The 17627-nt window shown below is 63.8% G+C and overlaps 1 protein-coding gene across 1 annotated transcript in view; it reads left to right on the top strand.

The window, feature by feature from the left end:
• Positions 1-9659: 9659 nt before the first annotated feature.
• Positions 9660-17627, top strand: part of PIEZO1 (piezo type mechanosensitive ion channel component 1) — a 51260-nt gene continuing 43292 nt past the window's right edge. Inside the window, exon 1 of the mRNA XM_039226848.1 lies at positions 9660-9983. Within this exon, the coding sequence (XP_039082779.1) occupies positions 9920-9983 (64 nt within the window). The 5' untranslated portion in view covers positions 9660-9919. The remainder of the gene's footprint in view (positions 9984-17627) is intronic.

The raw sequence follows: 17627 nt of genomic DNA, 5'->3' as shown, positions 1-17627 counted from the left end.
TCTCCCCTCCTCCCCCAGCCTCCGCTTTCAGAGAATATCAAGGTGGGGATAGGGCTCCCTGTGTCCTGATCCACGTGGGAGTGTCCAGAGCAGCACCGCCCAACGGAAAGGTAGTGGGCCGGGCGCCTGGGTGGCGCAGTTGGGTTGAGCTTCGGACTCTTGATTTGGGCCGGGGTCATGGTCCCATGGTTGTGGGATTGAGCCCCGCACTGGGTTCTGGGCTGAGTGTGGAACCTGCTTGGGATTCTCTCCCCACCCCTCCTCTCTCCCTCCGCTGCCCCTTGACGTGCTCTCTCTCTCTCTCTCTCTCTAATAAAGGAAGCAATGAAGCAGGAGCCACCACCGGCGTAGTTTTAACTTTCTAGTAGCTACATTACGAAAATAGTCAGGTGACAGTAATTAAAAACTTTGTGTATATATATGTTTATTTTATCCATTATATTCCAGATGTTATTTCGACGAGCAACCGATATAAACTTTATTAATGAGCAGCCGGTCCACGTTGTTCGCCACCATCGGCGTCGCAATCAGCGCTGGGTCCTAGTACTGAACTTTCTAAGTGCAGCCCGTGTTTTACAGCTTACAGCACATCTCAACTTGGAACACGCTCAATTTTCATAGAAATGCTTGATCTTTATTTAGATTTCATGAGATTTGCAGTTGGAAATGGGTTCACGTGCCCGAGCTGTTCTAAATAGACTCCAGTTTTCCAATTAGCGCACTGAGCGTCTGAAATTAACCAACAGGGAGTGCGGGGGAAGCAGCGCAGGAAAGCGCGGAGCGAGGCGCGCGGGAAGACCCGGGCCCCCCACCCACGCCCGGCCCTGCGGGCGCGAGCACCCCACCCGCGAGGCTAGCCCGCAGGTGCAGCCCTGCGCTGTCAATCACGCGAGGGCGGGAGGTGGGTGCACGGGGCGGGGCGTAACTCCAGAGGGGCGGGCGGGGCTCGCGGATGGGGCGGGGCCTGGGAGGGGGTGGGGCCTGAATGGGGCAGGGCTGGCTGAGGGGGCGGGGCCGGGGGCGAAGTGACCGGTGGGGCGTGGTTCCGAGGACCGGGGGGCGGGGCCAGGAGGGCAATTTGACGCTGTGAACGAGACCTCGGGACGTGGCTCACGGATGGGGCGTGGTCGGCGGGGCGGGGCCATCCGTGGGGCGGGGCTTGGTGGTGGGCGTGGTCGGGGCTGAAGCGTGCGCCCAGAGTTCCCACTCCACGGGCGCAGGGGGCGGACCCCTGGGACCCAACGGGGTCGCCTAGGTCGCCTCAGCCCGAGGGTTCTGTAGGCCTCGCCCCTCCTGCCCTGCGCCCTGCTGCCCTGCCCTCCGTGGGAAGGCGACCCTCGTGAACATAAGAGCCCCCGGGGAGAATGCCTGGAACCGCACGAGGACCCTGCGGGACAGAGGCGCCGCCTGAACCCCGGGGGCTCGCTTCGCTGGGAAGACCAGGCCCGCCCTCAGCAGGTGCCCACCTGGCCGAGCTCGCCGCGCCTCCCTGTGCCGGTGCAGGGACTGCCGTCGAGGGGCCTGTAAATGTCACCAAACGAATTTGGGGGACCCTGCCACAAGCCACCCCCGATCCAGGTGAGTTCGACGTGGGAGGCTCCTCCCCTGCAGCATCCGCGCCGCTCCAGCCAGGTGCTGGGCACCTTGCAGGGCTGGGGCCACGGCGGGTGGGTCCCCTGGGAAACACCACAAAGGGAGTCGGGAGGTTGGCAGGGGCGCTCTCGGCCTGCCCCGTCGAGCCACCTGCAGACCCAACAGGAAGACAGGGGCTCAGCCTGCACGTGGACACTCCGCCGCCCCGGCCTGAGGAAGGGACATGTTCCCCGTCCCCTCCGGGAGCAGCTGGCCGGGGAGAAGCCACCGCACCCCCAACCCCAGCTTACCCCGCTGCACGTTTAGCTCATCACAGCCCTCCAAACATACGCCCTTCCTCCTTGAAAAAGCCTGCCTCTCCTCTGTCCCCACGCGTGCCTGCGCTTTGGCCGCAGCGTGTTTGTCCCAGATTGCACCTCGGTTTTATCCGCTCACACATCCATCTTTTGCTGGTAAAATAGCTGGCAGGGGCTGCTTCTAAGGTGAACATCCCACGCCTTCAACAGGTCTGCCTACAGGTGCTGTGCAGTGAGCGTCCCGTGCACCAGCCGGGCAGAGGCACACTGGGTGGGGGCGTCCTTTCCCCTGGGACCTGAACTCAGCGGAGCAGCCGGCAAGGAGCAGCTCTCGGGAAGCCGGGGCCGGGCCGGTTCTGGCAGCTTGGCTGAGAGCGGGGCGTGCAAGGTGGCTCCGGCCTCAGACGGCACTTTGGGCTCCTCCTAGGGCGACGGAAGGCTACACTCAGCAGTGGCAAGACCAGGCTTCAGATTTTAAAAGACTGTCCCACCGTCCCTGCCGGGCTCAGATGGTTCGGCGTCTGACTCCTGATTTCGGCTCAGGTCATGATCTTGCAGTCATGGGTTCAAGCCCTGAGTCAGGCTCTGCACTGACAGCATGGAGCCTGCCTGGGATTCTCACTCTGTCTCTCTCTCTGCTCCTCCCCTGCTCTCTCTCTACCTCTCTCAAAATAAATAAGTAAACATTATTTTTTAAAATAAAAAATAAAAGGCTGTCCTGGCTGAGGCAGAAGCCTGAGAGGTGGGAAGCAGAGAGAGGCTGAGGCCGTTACTCGGACAGGGCACCCGGCTGGCTCAGCTCTTGATCTCAAGGTTGTAAGTTCGAGCCGCACATTAGGTATAGAGATTACTTAACAAAATCTTAAAAAAAAAAAAAAAAGCCTATGACTTTGGATTGGAAGGGGTGGGCTCAGGATCAGGTCAGACGCTGGCTGGTCCACCCACCCGTGTGCATGGCCATGGGCATGCGGCTGGGCATCGCCAGGGTCAGCGGCGCCTGCGCCTGTGGCACGCCTGCCTGGAGGGCGGCGCCCAAGGAGCAGGAACTGAATGGACAGCAGCAGAGCAGGGCGTAAGCGCGCACGGGCGGCCCGGGCCCCGGGCTCGGCGCTGGCGGGAGGGCGGACGGGAGCGCGGTGGGGCCGGACGGGGATGGTCACCAGCCCCCCGAGGGCCGCTGGTACCACAGAGCGGCTTGAACTTGGTCCTGAGGCTCGCAGGGAGGGAGGCTGTGAGACGTGCGTTAACGGGGGCTGCTGTGGAGGACGGTGTGGGCGGGAGGCCTGGAGGAGGCTGTGCTCCCTGCCGAGCGAGGCCACAAGCGGGCAGCGAGGAAGGGCTGAGCGCAGCCCGGCGGGGCCACCAAGTGAGCAGCTCTGGCCCGTGGTGAGGGGTGGGGGCCTCGGGACCCGACAGGGAAAGGGCAGGTTCTGGGGCCCCTGGAAGCTTTCTGCCTTGGCCTGTGAGGGGTGCCGTCAGCAAGGCAAGCTCCCCTGTGCTCTCTGCCCCGGAGGGGCACCCCCCCCCCCGCCCCGCGCCAGGCACACGAGGGAGAAGGCTGAGGGCCACCTCCAGCCCCCTCCCCCGGCCCCCCGCCGCGTCTATACTCCCCGTTGTCAGGTCAGCTCGAATAGAGATGAGTGCTGCGCGTTGGGAGGGACGCTCGTAGGCCAGCGAGACACTGAGGTTTCCACAGCCGCGATGCCGCGGTTGTGCGGGGGACATAGCCCACAGCTGGTTGTCTCTCTATTGCACAGTTTACTCCGAGTGTCCCCATGACTCTGTAATTAAAGACCAGCTCCGTGACGAGGCCATTAAATAGGTCAGTAAACTCAAAGGAGCCAGAGAAGGAAGGGAATCCTGGTGAGTGGGAGTAATCCGAGCCGTCAGTGCGTCTGTGGAGAGCACCACCCTCCGAGGGGGTGGGGGGCGGGGTCTGTCCCATTGTCAGGTCAGCTGCCATCAGGAATCACACCGTGTCCTTGGTGGGGGCCTCTCTCCATCTGGATTGCCAGAGAGCAGGGCCCAGGGCAGGGCTTTGCTTGACGGGCACCCGGAGCCTGTGAGAGCAGGGCGCCAGGCGGGATGGAGGGGCCAGTGGGAGACACATCTCAGCTCAGCGCTGGTGGCTCAGTCACACGTGGGCGTTCCCCCAAAAGCTGAGTAGGTCACATCTCAGGACAGTCTAGGGAAGAAAGGAGAAGAGTGTTTCCACTGCCCCCATGGGTCAAAGGTCAGCTACACTCCCCTTCTGCCTTGTGCACACGGTCAGGGTCAGGGCACAGAGCTCTGGGTGGAGAGTGGGTGTGGGGGGGGCACCACCAGGGTTGGGGGCCTGTGTGATTCTGTCGTTTGTGGCCGCACCGAGCTGGTCGCCAGCAGTCAGGATCAGTGGTCAGCACCGTACAACGGCATCTGATAAAGACGCTGACCTCGCACCCACTCTGGAGGGTTCTGTGGCCGGCGATGCGTTGACCTGGGGGTTCAGAGTCACCTGAGGAAGGGCCCTGGGGAGCCCTCAGGCTCATGGTCACAGGCGGTCACATCCTGGGGGGCCCACGCAGCTGGAGTGAGTGTGGTAACCCCCTGGGCGGTCAGAAAGGGCTGGCAGAGGAGGGGACCGCTCAGGTGTCCCAGGAGATTGAGGAGAGGGAGATGCCACTCCCAGCAGAGATGTGACAGCAAGTCATCTGGGGGCCCCGAGTGGCCCTGCGTGCCTCACACAGGTGTGCAGGCCACGGAGCACTGTGGCAGGTGGCCAGGGCACCGGGAGAGCGTGCCCAAAACCCTGTGGGTGACCCAAGACCCTGGAGAGGGTCTCCCCAGCCTGCCGTCTCCTCTCTCTGTTCCCCCCAGAGCCCCTGGGTGGGAGAGGACTGGTCCGCCTGCTCTCCGTTGGCCTTGGCCGTGCTCTGCTCTCAGAGCTGGGGCCCTGCTGCCTGCTGTCCACTGGCTGCAGGCACCGGGAAGCTTTGCTCCCTTCCCCGCAGCTGAGCAGGGACCACAGCGAGGCGCCTTCCCCCCCGGAAGGGCCTCCCTGGGACCCGCCAAGGGCGTGCAGGTCGGCCGCAGGGTCAGGTGCCGCTCTTCACCGGGCTCACGTTGTTAAAGTGTTAGACCCTTGGGTCTTAGTGGTTTTCTTGAAAACCACAGGTGCGCTGCTGATCCCTGGCCTCAGATCCTCATCGATGAACGTGGCGATGGCCCGTCTTACTCAGTCTTCGCGTCCTCCAGCGGCGCGTGCTGGCCACAGGCTGGGGGCGCGGGGTGAGCAGAGCCCGCGGGTGTGAAGTCCCCCGGATGGGGGCTCCTCGCTCTCGCCAGATGGGGGCTCTCTCCCCGCTTGACCCGTTGCCTCTTCTTGCGTTTACCTGCTTTGTGCAGGTTTCGATACCCTCTCCCACGGCCCCTCCTCTCACCCTAAAAACGGGTCTGGATGGTGGAAACAATCCCATTTCCCAGGGGGAGCCATGCTCCCCGAGGTCAGGCGCCCTCTGTGATGCGGCCGCTGGCCTCTGCCGCTCTGTGCCACCCCTGGCTCCTGCCGTCCCCCCGGCCGCCGGCTCGGTCATCCTTCCTGCCCTCGCAGGCGCTGCTGTGGGGCAGGCTGTGGAGGCCCGGACGGGGCGCCGGCCGCCTCTCTGAAGCCCCTCACCCTTACTTGCCTGTGGGCCTGTCTGCCGCAGGACGCTGGACACTGTCATCAGACTTGCTGCTGCAGGCCCGGGCCGGGTCTGCGGCTCCCATCCGGCCATCCGCCCTCCCTCCATCGCGTCCCTGAGGCCGTCCCGTCGCTGTACTGCTGAGGGGGTGGGGGGTAAGGAAACTGCGGACAGACCTTCTAGAAGTTGGGTATGTGGAAAATGTTGATTCCTCATCAGGTGACCCTCACCACCAGCAGGTGTGGCTGGGGACCCGCTGGACTCCCGGTAGAAATGTGTGAGGGGCTCCTGGGCGCCGGCACCTGCTGGCACATTTGCGCACAGTGCGCTCCGGCCCGGGGTGGGGGTGGGGGCGGGGGCCAGGGGGCAGCAGGCAGGCTCCAGACCCGACTTGGTGCCGCTGCTGACTCTGGGCCAGTCACGTCCGGAGCAAGGACAAAGCACCTCTTCTCCCCTGGATCGCTTCCGACTCTTTGTTTCCAGGAAAGGGGACACCGAGTGGGAATGTTCTCAGGGAAATAAAAAAATAATAATAACTCCCCAAAAGTTCATCAGGTCCTTGGCCAGGAGTCAGGAAACAATATGCAGAAGGAGAGAATGTGGCTGCCTCTGGGGAGGCTCCGGGCGGGAGGCAGCCTCCGGGCGGGCCGTGCATGTGTTTCTGCAGCTTGCTGTTTATGGCGGTAAAAACCCACGATATAAGACTCATCACTGTCGCCCTTTTAAGTGGGCGGAAGCAGGGGCATTAAGTACATTCACAGTGTTGTGCAATCACCACAAGTATTTCCTGAACTTTCTCATCTTCCCAGACAGAAACTCCATCCGCGTCAAGCACTGGTTGCCCGCTGCCCCCTTCCCTCGGCCCTGGGAACCTCTCATCTAGTTTCTGGGTCCATGAATTGGCCTCTTCTGGATGTTTTATGCAAATGGGATCGCGCAGTGTGTCTGATGTGTGTCCTTGGCACGCTGTGTTTGCGGTGCATGCGAACTGCAGCATGTGACCGACCGTCTTTTCCTCCCCGAGGCTGCGCGGGCCCCGTGCGCTCCTCCACTCCTCTGTTAATGGGCGCTTGGGTTGTTTCCTCTTGAAATTAAACTTTTAGGGGTGCCTGGGTGGCTCTGTCGGTTACGTGTCTGACTCTGGATTCCTGCTCAGGTCATGATCCCGGGGTCGTGTGATCGAGCCCTGTGTGGGGCTCTGTGCTGATCACGGAGCCTGCTGGGGATTCTCTCTCTCTCTCTCCCACTCGTGCACTCTGTGTCTCAAAAAAAAAAAGAAAAAGAAAGACAAAGAAAAAAAAAGGAACAGTGAACATAGCAGGGCTCTACGTTGTGGGATAGTAGCACAAGAATGGCTTTGGACCTGGAATCAGAAAGCTGGAATCAAGGCCTGGCTTGTTCTGTGGCGAATGTCCCCCCCCCCCCCCACGTGTCATCTGCAAAGGATCGGACGCCTGGCTGAGATCCCCCCTGCCGGCAGGGAGGCAGGCCAGGAAGCTCTTCTGAGAATCTGTTCCTGCTGTGTTCCATTTAAATTTATTTCGAGAAACGTGATACCGTATGTATATAGCAAAAAGTCTAAACAGCACACAAGAGTATTTCAGTGACCATTATGTTTCCTTCCCACCCTGATGGTGTGGCCTCACCCTATGTTCTCTGTGTGTCTCCGCTTCTCTCGGCCTCGCGGGCTCTCTCCCTGGGCTGTAATATTGTATCTGAGAGGCTGTTCCAGGCGGATACAGAGGGCAGCTTCTCTGCTGCAGGATACACTGTAATTTATGTAATGTCTCCGTGGGCGGTTGTTACATTTTGTCCAACCTGTTGCAAGTCACGAGTCTTGTGCACCGGGCATTCTGTTCCTTAGGGAGCACACCTGTCCGGGCAGTTCTGCGCCTCCCCCGTTCCTTGTGGCCTCCGCTTGGGCGCCAGCGGGGAGGGTCAGCGCTGTGAGCCGCGGCCCCGAAGCTGTGCGGGCGCTGTGGCCCTGCCCGCTCTGGACCGCCCCCCCCATCCCCGGCCTCCGCGGCCTCCTCACCCCCACTCACCCCGCTCTCGCGGAAGGGTCCTAAACCTTGTATCCTAAGCCTTAGAAGGACTTGCCGTAAAGGAGTGGCTTTTAAACTTTTTTTCCTTGCATTTAAACCCTTTAGACAAACAAGGTTATCTTATGTTCCTCCCCATATGAAACAGCTGTTCCCCCTGAAGCCCTGGGGTGGGGTGGGGTCCACACTGATCTTCCTACCTACACACAGATTTCAAAACCACTGGTTTAAAGTATCCTTAGGGGTGTGCCTGGCTGGCTCAGTCAGGCAAGTGTCTGACTTCGACTTCGGCTCAGGTCATGATCTCACAGCTTGTGGGTTCGAGCCCCACGTCGGGCTCTGTGCTGACAGCTCGGAGCCTGGATCCTGCTTTGGATTCTGTGTCTCCCTCTCTCTCTGCCCCTCCCCTGCTCGTGCGCTCTCTCTCTCTCTCTCACGAATAAACACTTAAGAAAAAGAAAAGATTAAAGCATTCCATAGAATCCTCTCATGTCAGAGTAGAGAACCCTCAGGGATTACTGACCTGAGTCTTATTTTACTCCTGCGGGCAGAGCGCAGAGAAGGGCAGCGGTGAGCCCGGACTCACACGGAGCTGGGGTGCCCTCTGTGCTTCTGCTTTCTGACACCATGGACACGTCAGCGGTGCGCTGGGCCAGGAGTCCTCCCCGGGCGGACGGGGGGGCGGGGCTTGGAGGTTGGGACTGTGGCCGGCGGACGTGGAGACCATCCCTTCACGGCCTGTGCAGGTGGAGGTTAGTGTCCTGAGCCTGGAGCCCCTCCGCCATCTGCCCCCGTGACTGCCCCGAGGGCACAGGAAAGGGCAAGGGAAGGCCTCCCCGGCTCCCGCTATTCCGCCCATTCCCCGCTGCTGGTGTCCTGGGAGGGCCTTCCTCTCCATCTGCCCTCCCGTCCCTGGCCCGCGACCCGGTGTAGGACGCCCACGGGGGTAACTGACGGGACAGACGACACTTGTTACTTGTCAGTCCGCCGTGAGGGGCTCCCTTACATCTTCACAGCTGTGCTGCCCGCGCCCCCCGGCCTGTCTCGCGGGTGCTCTGTGAGGCAGAGAGAGGAGGGATGGCTCCGGGGACACAGCCGGCAGCCGTGGGGCCCACGCGGGCTAGCCATTTGGTCATCTCTGTTGATCTTGATGCTTCTTAGAGATCTTGGCCACGGCTCCGGCCAAGGGATGGCCCACGGTGGCCGGATTCTGGCTGCCCTTTAAGGTGGTGCCAGCTGCCTTCACTAGAGGCTGGGACTAGCCAGCACTCGCAGGTGGGTCCTGGGGCACCCAAACAGCTGGGCCTTACATCCCCATACATCCCCACCTCCTCGGGGCTCCAAGCCGCACAGGGTTCTAGAAAAAGGCCAGGGTCGGATGCGAGGCCAGCAGGAATGGAGGCAGGAGCCGGCAGGCAGAGGAGAGGCGGGAGGAACCCCGGCACTGAGCAGCAGACTTCCCAAAGTCGGGCTCTCCGGCTTCGGCCTGTGGGAGCAGGGCCTGCAGCCCAGCCTGGCACTCAGGACCCAGGGTGCAGCCACACTCCTGCGGGCCCTTCCCCTCGCTCCTTTCCAAGCTCGCCTCCACGGTGGCCAAGGCCAAACTGAGGCGGCCTGGCCGACGTGCCCAGCACGTCCTGGAGCTTCTCCAGCCGCGGGGACGGCAGGCCCAGGCCGCTGCTCTGGCGCCGGTCCCTGCATCTTGCAGCCCGGCGACCCGGGGGCCGCCCCGCGCCACCCCGCGGTCTCCAGGGGGCGCTCTGCGCCCACGTCCCGGGGAGCAAAGCGAAAGTCGCTCCGGCCACGCGGGGCGCACTGGCGCGTGGGGCGCTGCCCCGGGAGCCCTGAACTCCGCGCCCCCCGAGCGGGGACGCCGCGGCCCTTGGGGGCGGGGGCGCGCCCCGGGGCGCCGGCCCGCGGGGGTCTCGGGGCCGCAGGGCCGGCGCGGCGCGCGGGCCGTCGGGGAAGCGCGGAGGCGGGCACGCCGCGGAGGGCGGAGGGCGGGCGGGGGCCGAGCTTATAAAGGCCTGGGGCGGGGAGGCAGCGCGCCGCCAAGCCGCCGTCCGGCCCTGCTCGGCCTCCGCCCGCCGCCGAGAGCCGCGCGCTGCGCTCCGCCGCGGGGCAGGGCGCCACCGGAGCGGGCACCGGAGCGGGCACCGGAGCGGGCACCGCGGGCCGCGGACGACGCGGAGGAGGCGGAGGAGGAGACGCTCGGGCCGCGCCCCCGGGGGTCCTGGCCGCCGCACGTGCGACCCCGGCCCCGCGCGCCATGTCCCCCTAGCGCGGCGGCGGCGGAGCGACGCCCCCCGCCCGCGGCCCCGGGCATATGGAGCGGCACGTGCTCGGCGCCGTCCTGTACTGGCTGCTGCTGCCCCTCGCGCTCCTGGCCGGTGAGTGGGCGAGGGCGCGGCGGCCCCGCTCCCCCTCCCCGGCCCGGGCGCCCAGCGACGAGACTCCCCGGGACGCGCGGCCCGCGGCGCCCGCATTCCAGAAGCATGAGAGCGCGGGGAGGGGGGCCGCGCCGTCCGAGCGCCGGGCTGGGAGGGCGCGGGGGGCGGGGGGGGGCGCCCGGGGCGGCGGCGGGGGCGCGAGGGCACCCGGGCGCCCGCGGGGGGTCGGCTGGTGCCTCCGCCGGACGCGGGGGAGTTCGGGGCGCGGGAGAGGAGGGCGTGCTCCCGGGGAGGGCCAGCAGCGCTGGGGAGGGGGCACCAATCTCTTTCTCTCTTTCGGGTTTAAAAAAAAAAAAAAAGAAAGAAAGAAACGCGCAAACTTGCATCATGACTTCCTGACCAATCTGGGAGAAGGCGGGCTTCCTGCCTGGAGCTGTTTAATCTGGAGCCTCCCGGGGCCCAGCTAGCCTCCCCCGGTTCCCGGGCTCCCCGGCTCCCATCGGCCCCTTTCCCCCTCCCGGCCCCACCCCCGCGCCGGGCAGGCCTCTGGTTTGAGAAAGACAGTTGAGTTCCTCCCCGCCCTGCCCGGTGCCGGGTTCACTCTCCGGCTCGGCTCGTGTTGGGCCAGAGGAGGAACACCCCCCAGAAGGCTCCACTCCGCCCTTAGGATTAGAGCTGAGGGTCTAATACCCACCCTGGCATCAGCGTCCCTTCCGGAAAGCAGGTCACTGGGGCTCTCCGTGCCCAGGAGCTCATTCCGCCCTTCACTGGCCCTCGGCCCCTCCACATGGCGCTGCCTCTACGGGTGTGAGCTGGAAAGTAGTCTGATTAAATTCGTTCTGGGAAACATGGAATGATTTGCACTGTGGACGTCTGTCTGTCGGGTGGAAATCTGTCAGGCCGGGGTGGGTGGGGGTTGCCAACCTCCGTTCTAGGCAGGGGCGTGGATCCCCCGGGGCCGGGAATGCGCGTGAACTAGAGCCGTCTGCACTCGGGCTCTGTGTTTGCGGCTCTGTGTTTGCGTTTGTCGCAGAGGGAGATGGTGAAACAGGGGAATCTTCAGGACAGGAATCAATGGGAACCATTGAGGTCGGAGAGGAGCGTTTGAGTCAGCCCTGTGTGGACAGGGCTGTCTGGGATCTGCTTGGGGGAGAGTTCGGGGTCACCTGGACTGGACGCCGTACTGGCTGGCTTTCCTCTTCTCGCGTCCAGAAAGCCAGACGTACAAACAAACAGACCAGACCTGGCTGGAAGGGCGGGGGTAAACAGGTTAGCTTCTCCAAGGGCAGGCTTATCTCTGATCGGCCTGCGGTGCACCTGTGTCCTCCTTCGTCCGGCCTTGCGAGATGGGAAGGGAGCCCGTTAGGCCTGGGCGGGGGGGAGGGGGGGAGAGGGGCCCTTCCTGAAGGACACGCCTCCCCCCAGCTGGCCAGCCTCCTGGCTTAGGCGGCAAGCTTCTCCGGTAATTGGCCAGATAGTAAATATTTTCACATCATGAACTCTTGTGATATTTTTTCCAACCATTGAAACCCGTAAAAACCATTCCTAGCTTGTGGGCTGTGCCAAAGCAGGTTCTGGGCCCCATTCGGCCCGCGGGCCCCAGCTTGCCGGCCTGATAATTAGTCAGGGTTCCTGGCTCCTGGTTCCTCCCCCCACCCCCTATGGGTGACGGAGGCTTGCGCGGCTCAGGGTTCCCACCTGGGCCGTACTGGAGTCACCTGGGGAGTTTCCAACTACTGATGGCGAATTCACGGTACCCTTTCCTTAGCTCCAAATAAAGTCTGTTTAAAAGAAACAAACACTGACGGCTCAGCCATGCCGCATGCCGATTCGGTGCCTGGGTGTGGGGCTTGGGCCTCAGGATTTTTTTCTTGAGCCCTGGGAGAGGGTGGTGTGGAACCGCCCCGGAGCCCTGCGGATGACACCTGAGACTCTGGAGGCTGGTCTCCCGGCCTGGGCGTGGGCGGCTCCCAAGGGACCCTCCTGCTGTCCCGCTGACCGCCCAGCCGGCTGCCATTGGCTGTGCTGCTCTCCCCGCGCCTCCTCGTTCTCTGCGAGGCTCTGGCTGGAACTGGTTAGTTCTGCAGCGTTCTGGAAGTGAGTGTGGATGCTGGGTAAGGCGTTTGGATGTCGGTCACGTGTGCCCCGTGCCGGCTCAGGCAATGGCCACGGTGAGGGCTTGAGTCATGCTGGGCGCCCCTCCATTACCCTGCGCCACTCCCTCAGCAGCCCGACTGCCTCTGTGCCCTGACCGTGGCGGACACTCCGTAGCTCTCAGCGAGCTCCCCTGCTGTCCCTGAAGCCCTGGGGGGAGAGGACCCAGAGCTGGAAACTTCTAGATGTTGGGGCAGGGCATTTTGTGATTTCGCATAGAGAGGCCATGCCTCCTGACCCGACCTAACGGGGGCAGGGGGGTGCGACGTGGAAACCCTCACCGAGCACGGGCATGGGGAACGCACGTGGCGCTGCAGCATGGCCGGCCTCTCCCTGCCGGATTCCCCCTGCACCCTGGGGCGTCCCCGTGCCACCCTGTCACTGAGAAGTGCTGCCGTTTAGAATGGGGACACTTCCTTCTTTGCACCACCGCTGTCTCCACACCCTTGCGACCAGGCAGCAGGCGAGAGAGGGTCCCGGTGCTCAGAGCCAGCGTGGAGCTGGGGCTGCCTGGCTTGCAGGCCGCGCTCTCCGCAGGTGCCACTAGGAAGGAAAGCGCGAGAGCTGCGGCCGCCCCAGAAAGACTGATGAGTCAGCAGGATGGAGGGCCTGGTTCGCAGGACCCCAGGTATGCGTGTGTGCACGCGTGTGGTTGCACACGTGTTGAGGGAGGGCGCCCTCCCCCCCGGAGCTGATGGCGGGGCACCTGTGTTCACCCCACGCCAGCGGGACGCCGAGAGCCCCATGCCGGCCAGAGGAAGTGCCTGCCTGGGGTGGGAGGAGTCCCCAGTCCGATCTGGCCCCGGGGCCGCTTCCTGGGCGGTGTCTGCCGTTCTGATCGAGGGCTGCGTTTGCTTCTGGTGCTCGGAAGATGGAGAGAAGGAAGAGCGGGCCTTCGGGACTTTACTTGATGGGCCCCGCTGGCTCTGAGCGCAGCTGCAGGGGACTGCCCTCTGTGGTGCGGTGCCGACATGGGGCCAGCCCGCCAGAGGGCCCTAGACGCCCCTTTTCTGCCACCGTCATCTTCGGGGCCCAGTGTGAGCTTCCTCTTACAGGAAGCCACCCTTGACCACCCTGGGCCTCAGGAATCTCCTTTGACTCAGAATTCAACAAAATGCATGTCTTTTCTTTGCTTTCTATTTTAGAAAGACGTAGACGTTATTTAGATAGATTTCTTTTGTAACACGTACCTTTTTCCTTCTGGTTCCCAAGGCACTTTCACGCTTCCTCGCGGTGAGGGGCTCAAGCACTAGGAAAGCAGCTAGTAGGGCTGAAGATGCCCCCTGTGCAAGGGGGGGGGACTGCTTCTCCCCAGGGGAGTGGGCCGGCAGTGAGGGTGGAGGGGCGGGGTGGGCCGGGGCCAGCTGCTCTCCCCTGAGCTCCATCCCAATCCTGAACTTTAGGGTGGTTCCCGGATGAGCAACCTAAGGGCTGGGGAACTTGCTTTGCTCACCTGAGGTCACACGGGTGGGATGAAGCTGGGGACGAGGGCTTTCCTGTTCTGGGGCAGGTGACTCGGATGTCACCTGCGGGGGAGCCAGGGTGCAAGGTCTCTGGAGGATGGGGAGGGGAGGGGGGGGTTATGTCCTGCTCTGAACTTGCCAGGCCCTCACCACTCTCTGGGCCTCAGTTTCCTCGCCTGTAAACCAGCTAATAAAAGTTGAAAGGCGGCGCCCGTGTCTCTGATCTCAGGGGTGTCCAGGGCTCCGGATGGGAGCAGGGGCGGGCCAGCCCTCCCACACGGTCCCGGTGGCCCCGAGCACCAGAGCGCTTTCCCAGATGCGCGGCTCGCAGGCCCGCGTGCTGGAGGCCAGTGGCCAGGTCAGGCGTCCGGGGAGCTGGGTGCAAGGGTCCCGTGCACGCCCAGCTGCCCAGCGGCACAGGCAGTGCCCAGGGAGGGGGAGGGGCGGTGTCCCGGGCTGGCCGAGGGATGGAGGGCGTCTGCAGCCTGGCCCCCGGCCACCGCGCTACACCCGCCCGCACAGATTCCGGAGTCTTTCCCAAATTCATTCAAGTCTTCCCCCATCCAGTTCTCGAGGGATGGAGCTCTGGGCAGGAGCCAGGAGCCTCAGTGCTGCACCGGGGCCAGCGGTGGTGGGCTGTGGGGGGGCCGCTGGGGCTCGCTCTTCTCCCTGTCTGACCCGGCTGTGCTTTGCTTGGCTCTGAAGGGTCATCTGGGCATCCCCGGCGCTCGGGACTTTGGTCCGTAAGTGCCTTTGGGTTTGTCCCTCTAGTGCTGTGTTGATCACAGATGGGAGAGAAACCCAGTGCAACGAACAGAGTCCCCACATAACGCCTGCAAGGTGCCCCCCCAGGGACGCCAGGCAGAACCAAGTCCGGCTGGGCTGGGGGGCTGAGCACCTGGCAGGGAGGGGGTGCCTGGAGAACGGGGGTGCTGGGGGGGTGCGTCTTTTCTATGCTCTTATCCCTTGACCGCTGGTAGGAGGCAGCGGTGGGGACAGGAGCAGGGCTGGGAGTGGCGGAGTGGACGGTTGGGGGGGAGGCTCCCCGTTTTTATTTTCCACTTTTTTTTTTAATGTTTTTTTTTATTTTTTTTTATTTCTAGGAGAGAGAGAGAGACAGCATGAGCAGGGGAGGGTCAGAGAGAGAGGGAGTCACAGACTGAAACAGGCTCCAGGCTCTGAGCTGGCAGTCAGCACAGAGCCCGACGCGGGGCTCGAACCCACGAACCGCGAGATCATGACCTAAGCGAAAGTCGGACGCTTAACCGACTAAGCCACCCAGGCGCCCCTTTTCCACTTTGTTTTAATTACACAAGTAATGCTTTCCGCGAGACCGTGAAATTTCAGTCAGATAAGATGAAGTTTCCTTAGCTCTCGAGCCTGTCGCCCCCACTGTGCTTTGGGAGGAAGCGCTGGGCAGTGCGCCGTCTGCTCGAGTCCGCGGCAGACTGTGACTCAGTCTCCCTCTGTCCCTCCCAGCAAGGAGTCCTCAGTTATTGCAGCCCCTGGTCTGGCCGCTTGGGCTGCTCCCAGCAATCTGGGATCCTGTCGGTGCTGTCCTGTCCTCACGTGAGGATGGAGACGACGGGCTCCCCCCCCCCACCGCCGGTGAGGCCGAGACCAGCCGCCACCCCCTCGGGGACGGGAGAGCCGCCCTGCGCGACGGGCCAGCCTGGCCCCCGGTGACGCCAGGACAGCCTCAGCCGACGTGCGTGGCTTCCGTGCAGCCGTCTCGCGGGGACTTTGCCGAGTGGGGTGGCTCAATTTTTCTGGCGTGTTTTAATAACATAATTATAGGGAGTATTTTTAGGTTCCCTCTAACGGCCCAGCTGTTTACCAGGCTCGAGCTGCACACTGTTTTTCTCCCTGAGTATATATAGCCGGGCCACTTCTCCCTCCTCGGGTTCCGGCTAAAGAGGGACCAGGCCGCCTCAGCCACCTCCTGTGGTTTCCTCTGCCAGCCGAGGGGTGGCCGAGACGGCCCCTGAGCCAGCCGGCTCCGAGGGAGGGACAGGGGCCTCGTGGGGGGGGCAGCGCCCCATGCTGGGGGCTGTGGCTGGGGGGGGCTCGCTCCTCGGACTGCTTCCCGCGCGGCTGTGTCCAGGCAGCACCTGGCGTGTTGCTGGCCTGTCCCCCCCCCCCCCCCCAGCATGGATGAGAGGAAGAGCGGCTGCGGGAGCACCCAGATCCTGGGACGGAGGGGCTGGGCAGGAGAGGGCCAGGCAGGGGTCCCCGGTGGCCCCCTGAGGAGGAGTCGCGACCTGTCATCCACTGGAATCATCAGGGCCTGTGACTGTCAGCCGAGCAGAGTCCAGTCCTGCCTCTGCGGCGTTTCCACTGACCCGCGCTCTCCCCTCAGGTGTTTGATTTCTATCCATGGTTGAAACAGCGTCTAAAGCAACACATCACCGGGCGCCGGCGGCACAGTCGGGGGAATGTCCGACTCTTGATTTCAGCTCAGGTCATGATCTCGGCGGTGTGTGGGTTCAGGCCCCTTGTCCGGCTCTGAGCTGACAGCGCGGAGCCTCCTTGAGATTCTTTCCTCCTCCCTCTGCCCCTCCCCTGCTCGCTCGCGCTCTCTCTCAAAATAAACAAACAAAAAAGAACTCATCACTGTAACAACCTTAAAGGGGGCTTTTAGGGGAAACCAGATGGTGCATCCTGGGGTCCTGCTGAGCCCGTCTCTCTCTCTCTGCCTTCCCTTCCCGCGTGCGGTGGCCGGGCCACAGTCCCGCGGGGAGCTCCGGGGGACCAGGCCGTGTGCTGACGCGGGTCTGCGTCCCCTGGATGGGGGTGTTCTCAGGTTCCCCAAAGGAGCAAGTCGCCCAGGCCGGCCGAGGTCGCCGGTGCTGGGCTCCCCCCGGCAGCTGGCACGTGTGCCCTGTGACTGACAGTCTAGATGTAGTGCCCCCCGCCCCCGCCTGAACGGCCAGCCCTGGGTCTCCACCTGCCCCCGTGGGCGCCTCCCTTGCTTCTCGGCCTCATCTCTGAAGTTGTGCGTCCCCCCCCTCCCCCGCTGACTGGTCACTTGGGCACAGACCTCTGCGTCGTCTCTCCGACTCCAGTGTTCACTCCTGCCCCCCCACGTCCCCTGCACCCTCCTCGGGGACAGACACCGGGGCCTCTCTGCCTTCCCGGCCCTGGGCTCCGGCGCTGTGTCCAGACGCGTCCCAGAGCCAGCGGCCTCCCGGGCACCTGAGCGGCCCTTCCCCCACACAGAGCGCAGAGCTGCGCTGCGTCGCCGCCTGGCGCGGGGCCCACATAGCGGCGCTCTCCAGGGAGCACGTGCACTTCTTGTAACCCGTGGTGGCAGTGGCTGCATCCACTGGGCCTGGGGGTGACGCCATGGAGGGAGAGTGGTGGTTGGCACAGGTCGGCGTCCCCTGGAGCCGGGACCCCCCCAACCCTTCCTCCAGCTGCGCCTTGTGGCGCGTGAACCTCTGTCACGCAGCGCCTGGGGCTGGCCTCACCCTGGGCCGGCTCTGCCTGAGGCTCCACGGTCCACACGAGACCCCGGTGGAGGCCAGTCCTTCGTCCACGCCTGTTTCCCACTGGGAAGTCCTGAGCAGACAACCGAGCACATGCTCTCAGGTGTCCCGCCGGTGCGTCTGACAGCGGAACGTGGGTCGTGTGAACTCTCCCCAGCCGAGCTGTCGCGTGTGCGAGAGGCACTTTCCGGTCACCTCCTGGTCAGCCCCCACGACTGACCTCTGCCCCCGGGTTACTTTTGCTTGCGTGTGGGACTCACGATGGCGGGACTGCTCGCGCTGTGTGAGTGCTGCCTCCACTGGCCCTTCCTCCCCTGGACGTCCGTGCAGCACTGTCCCCACCCCGCCGTCGTCGGGCTCCGGGCGGCGCGTCCCGCGCGTCTCCGTGCACACCCCTGGATTACGTTCGCTCGTGCACACAGGCGTGGGGCTGCAGGGCACAGGGGCTTCACGTCTCCGGGAAGCTACCGTTGTTCTCTGGGTTCGCGGTGCCTGACCCTGGGCAGGCACACTCACCAGCGCACGCGGCCTCTGCTGTC

This window comes from Hyaena hyaena, unplaced genomic scaffold (assembly GCF_003009895.1).
Source record: "Hyaena hyaena isolate Hyena2069 unplaced genomic scaffold, ASM300989v1 scaffold_1, whole genome shotgun sequence".
Lineage (NCBI taxonomy): Eukaryota > Metazoa > Chordata > Mammalia > Carnivora > Hyaenidae > Hyaena > Hyaena hyaena.
This window is presented reverse-complemented; position numbering and strand designations above follow the sequence as displayed.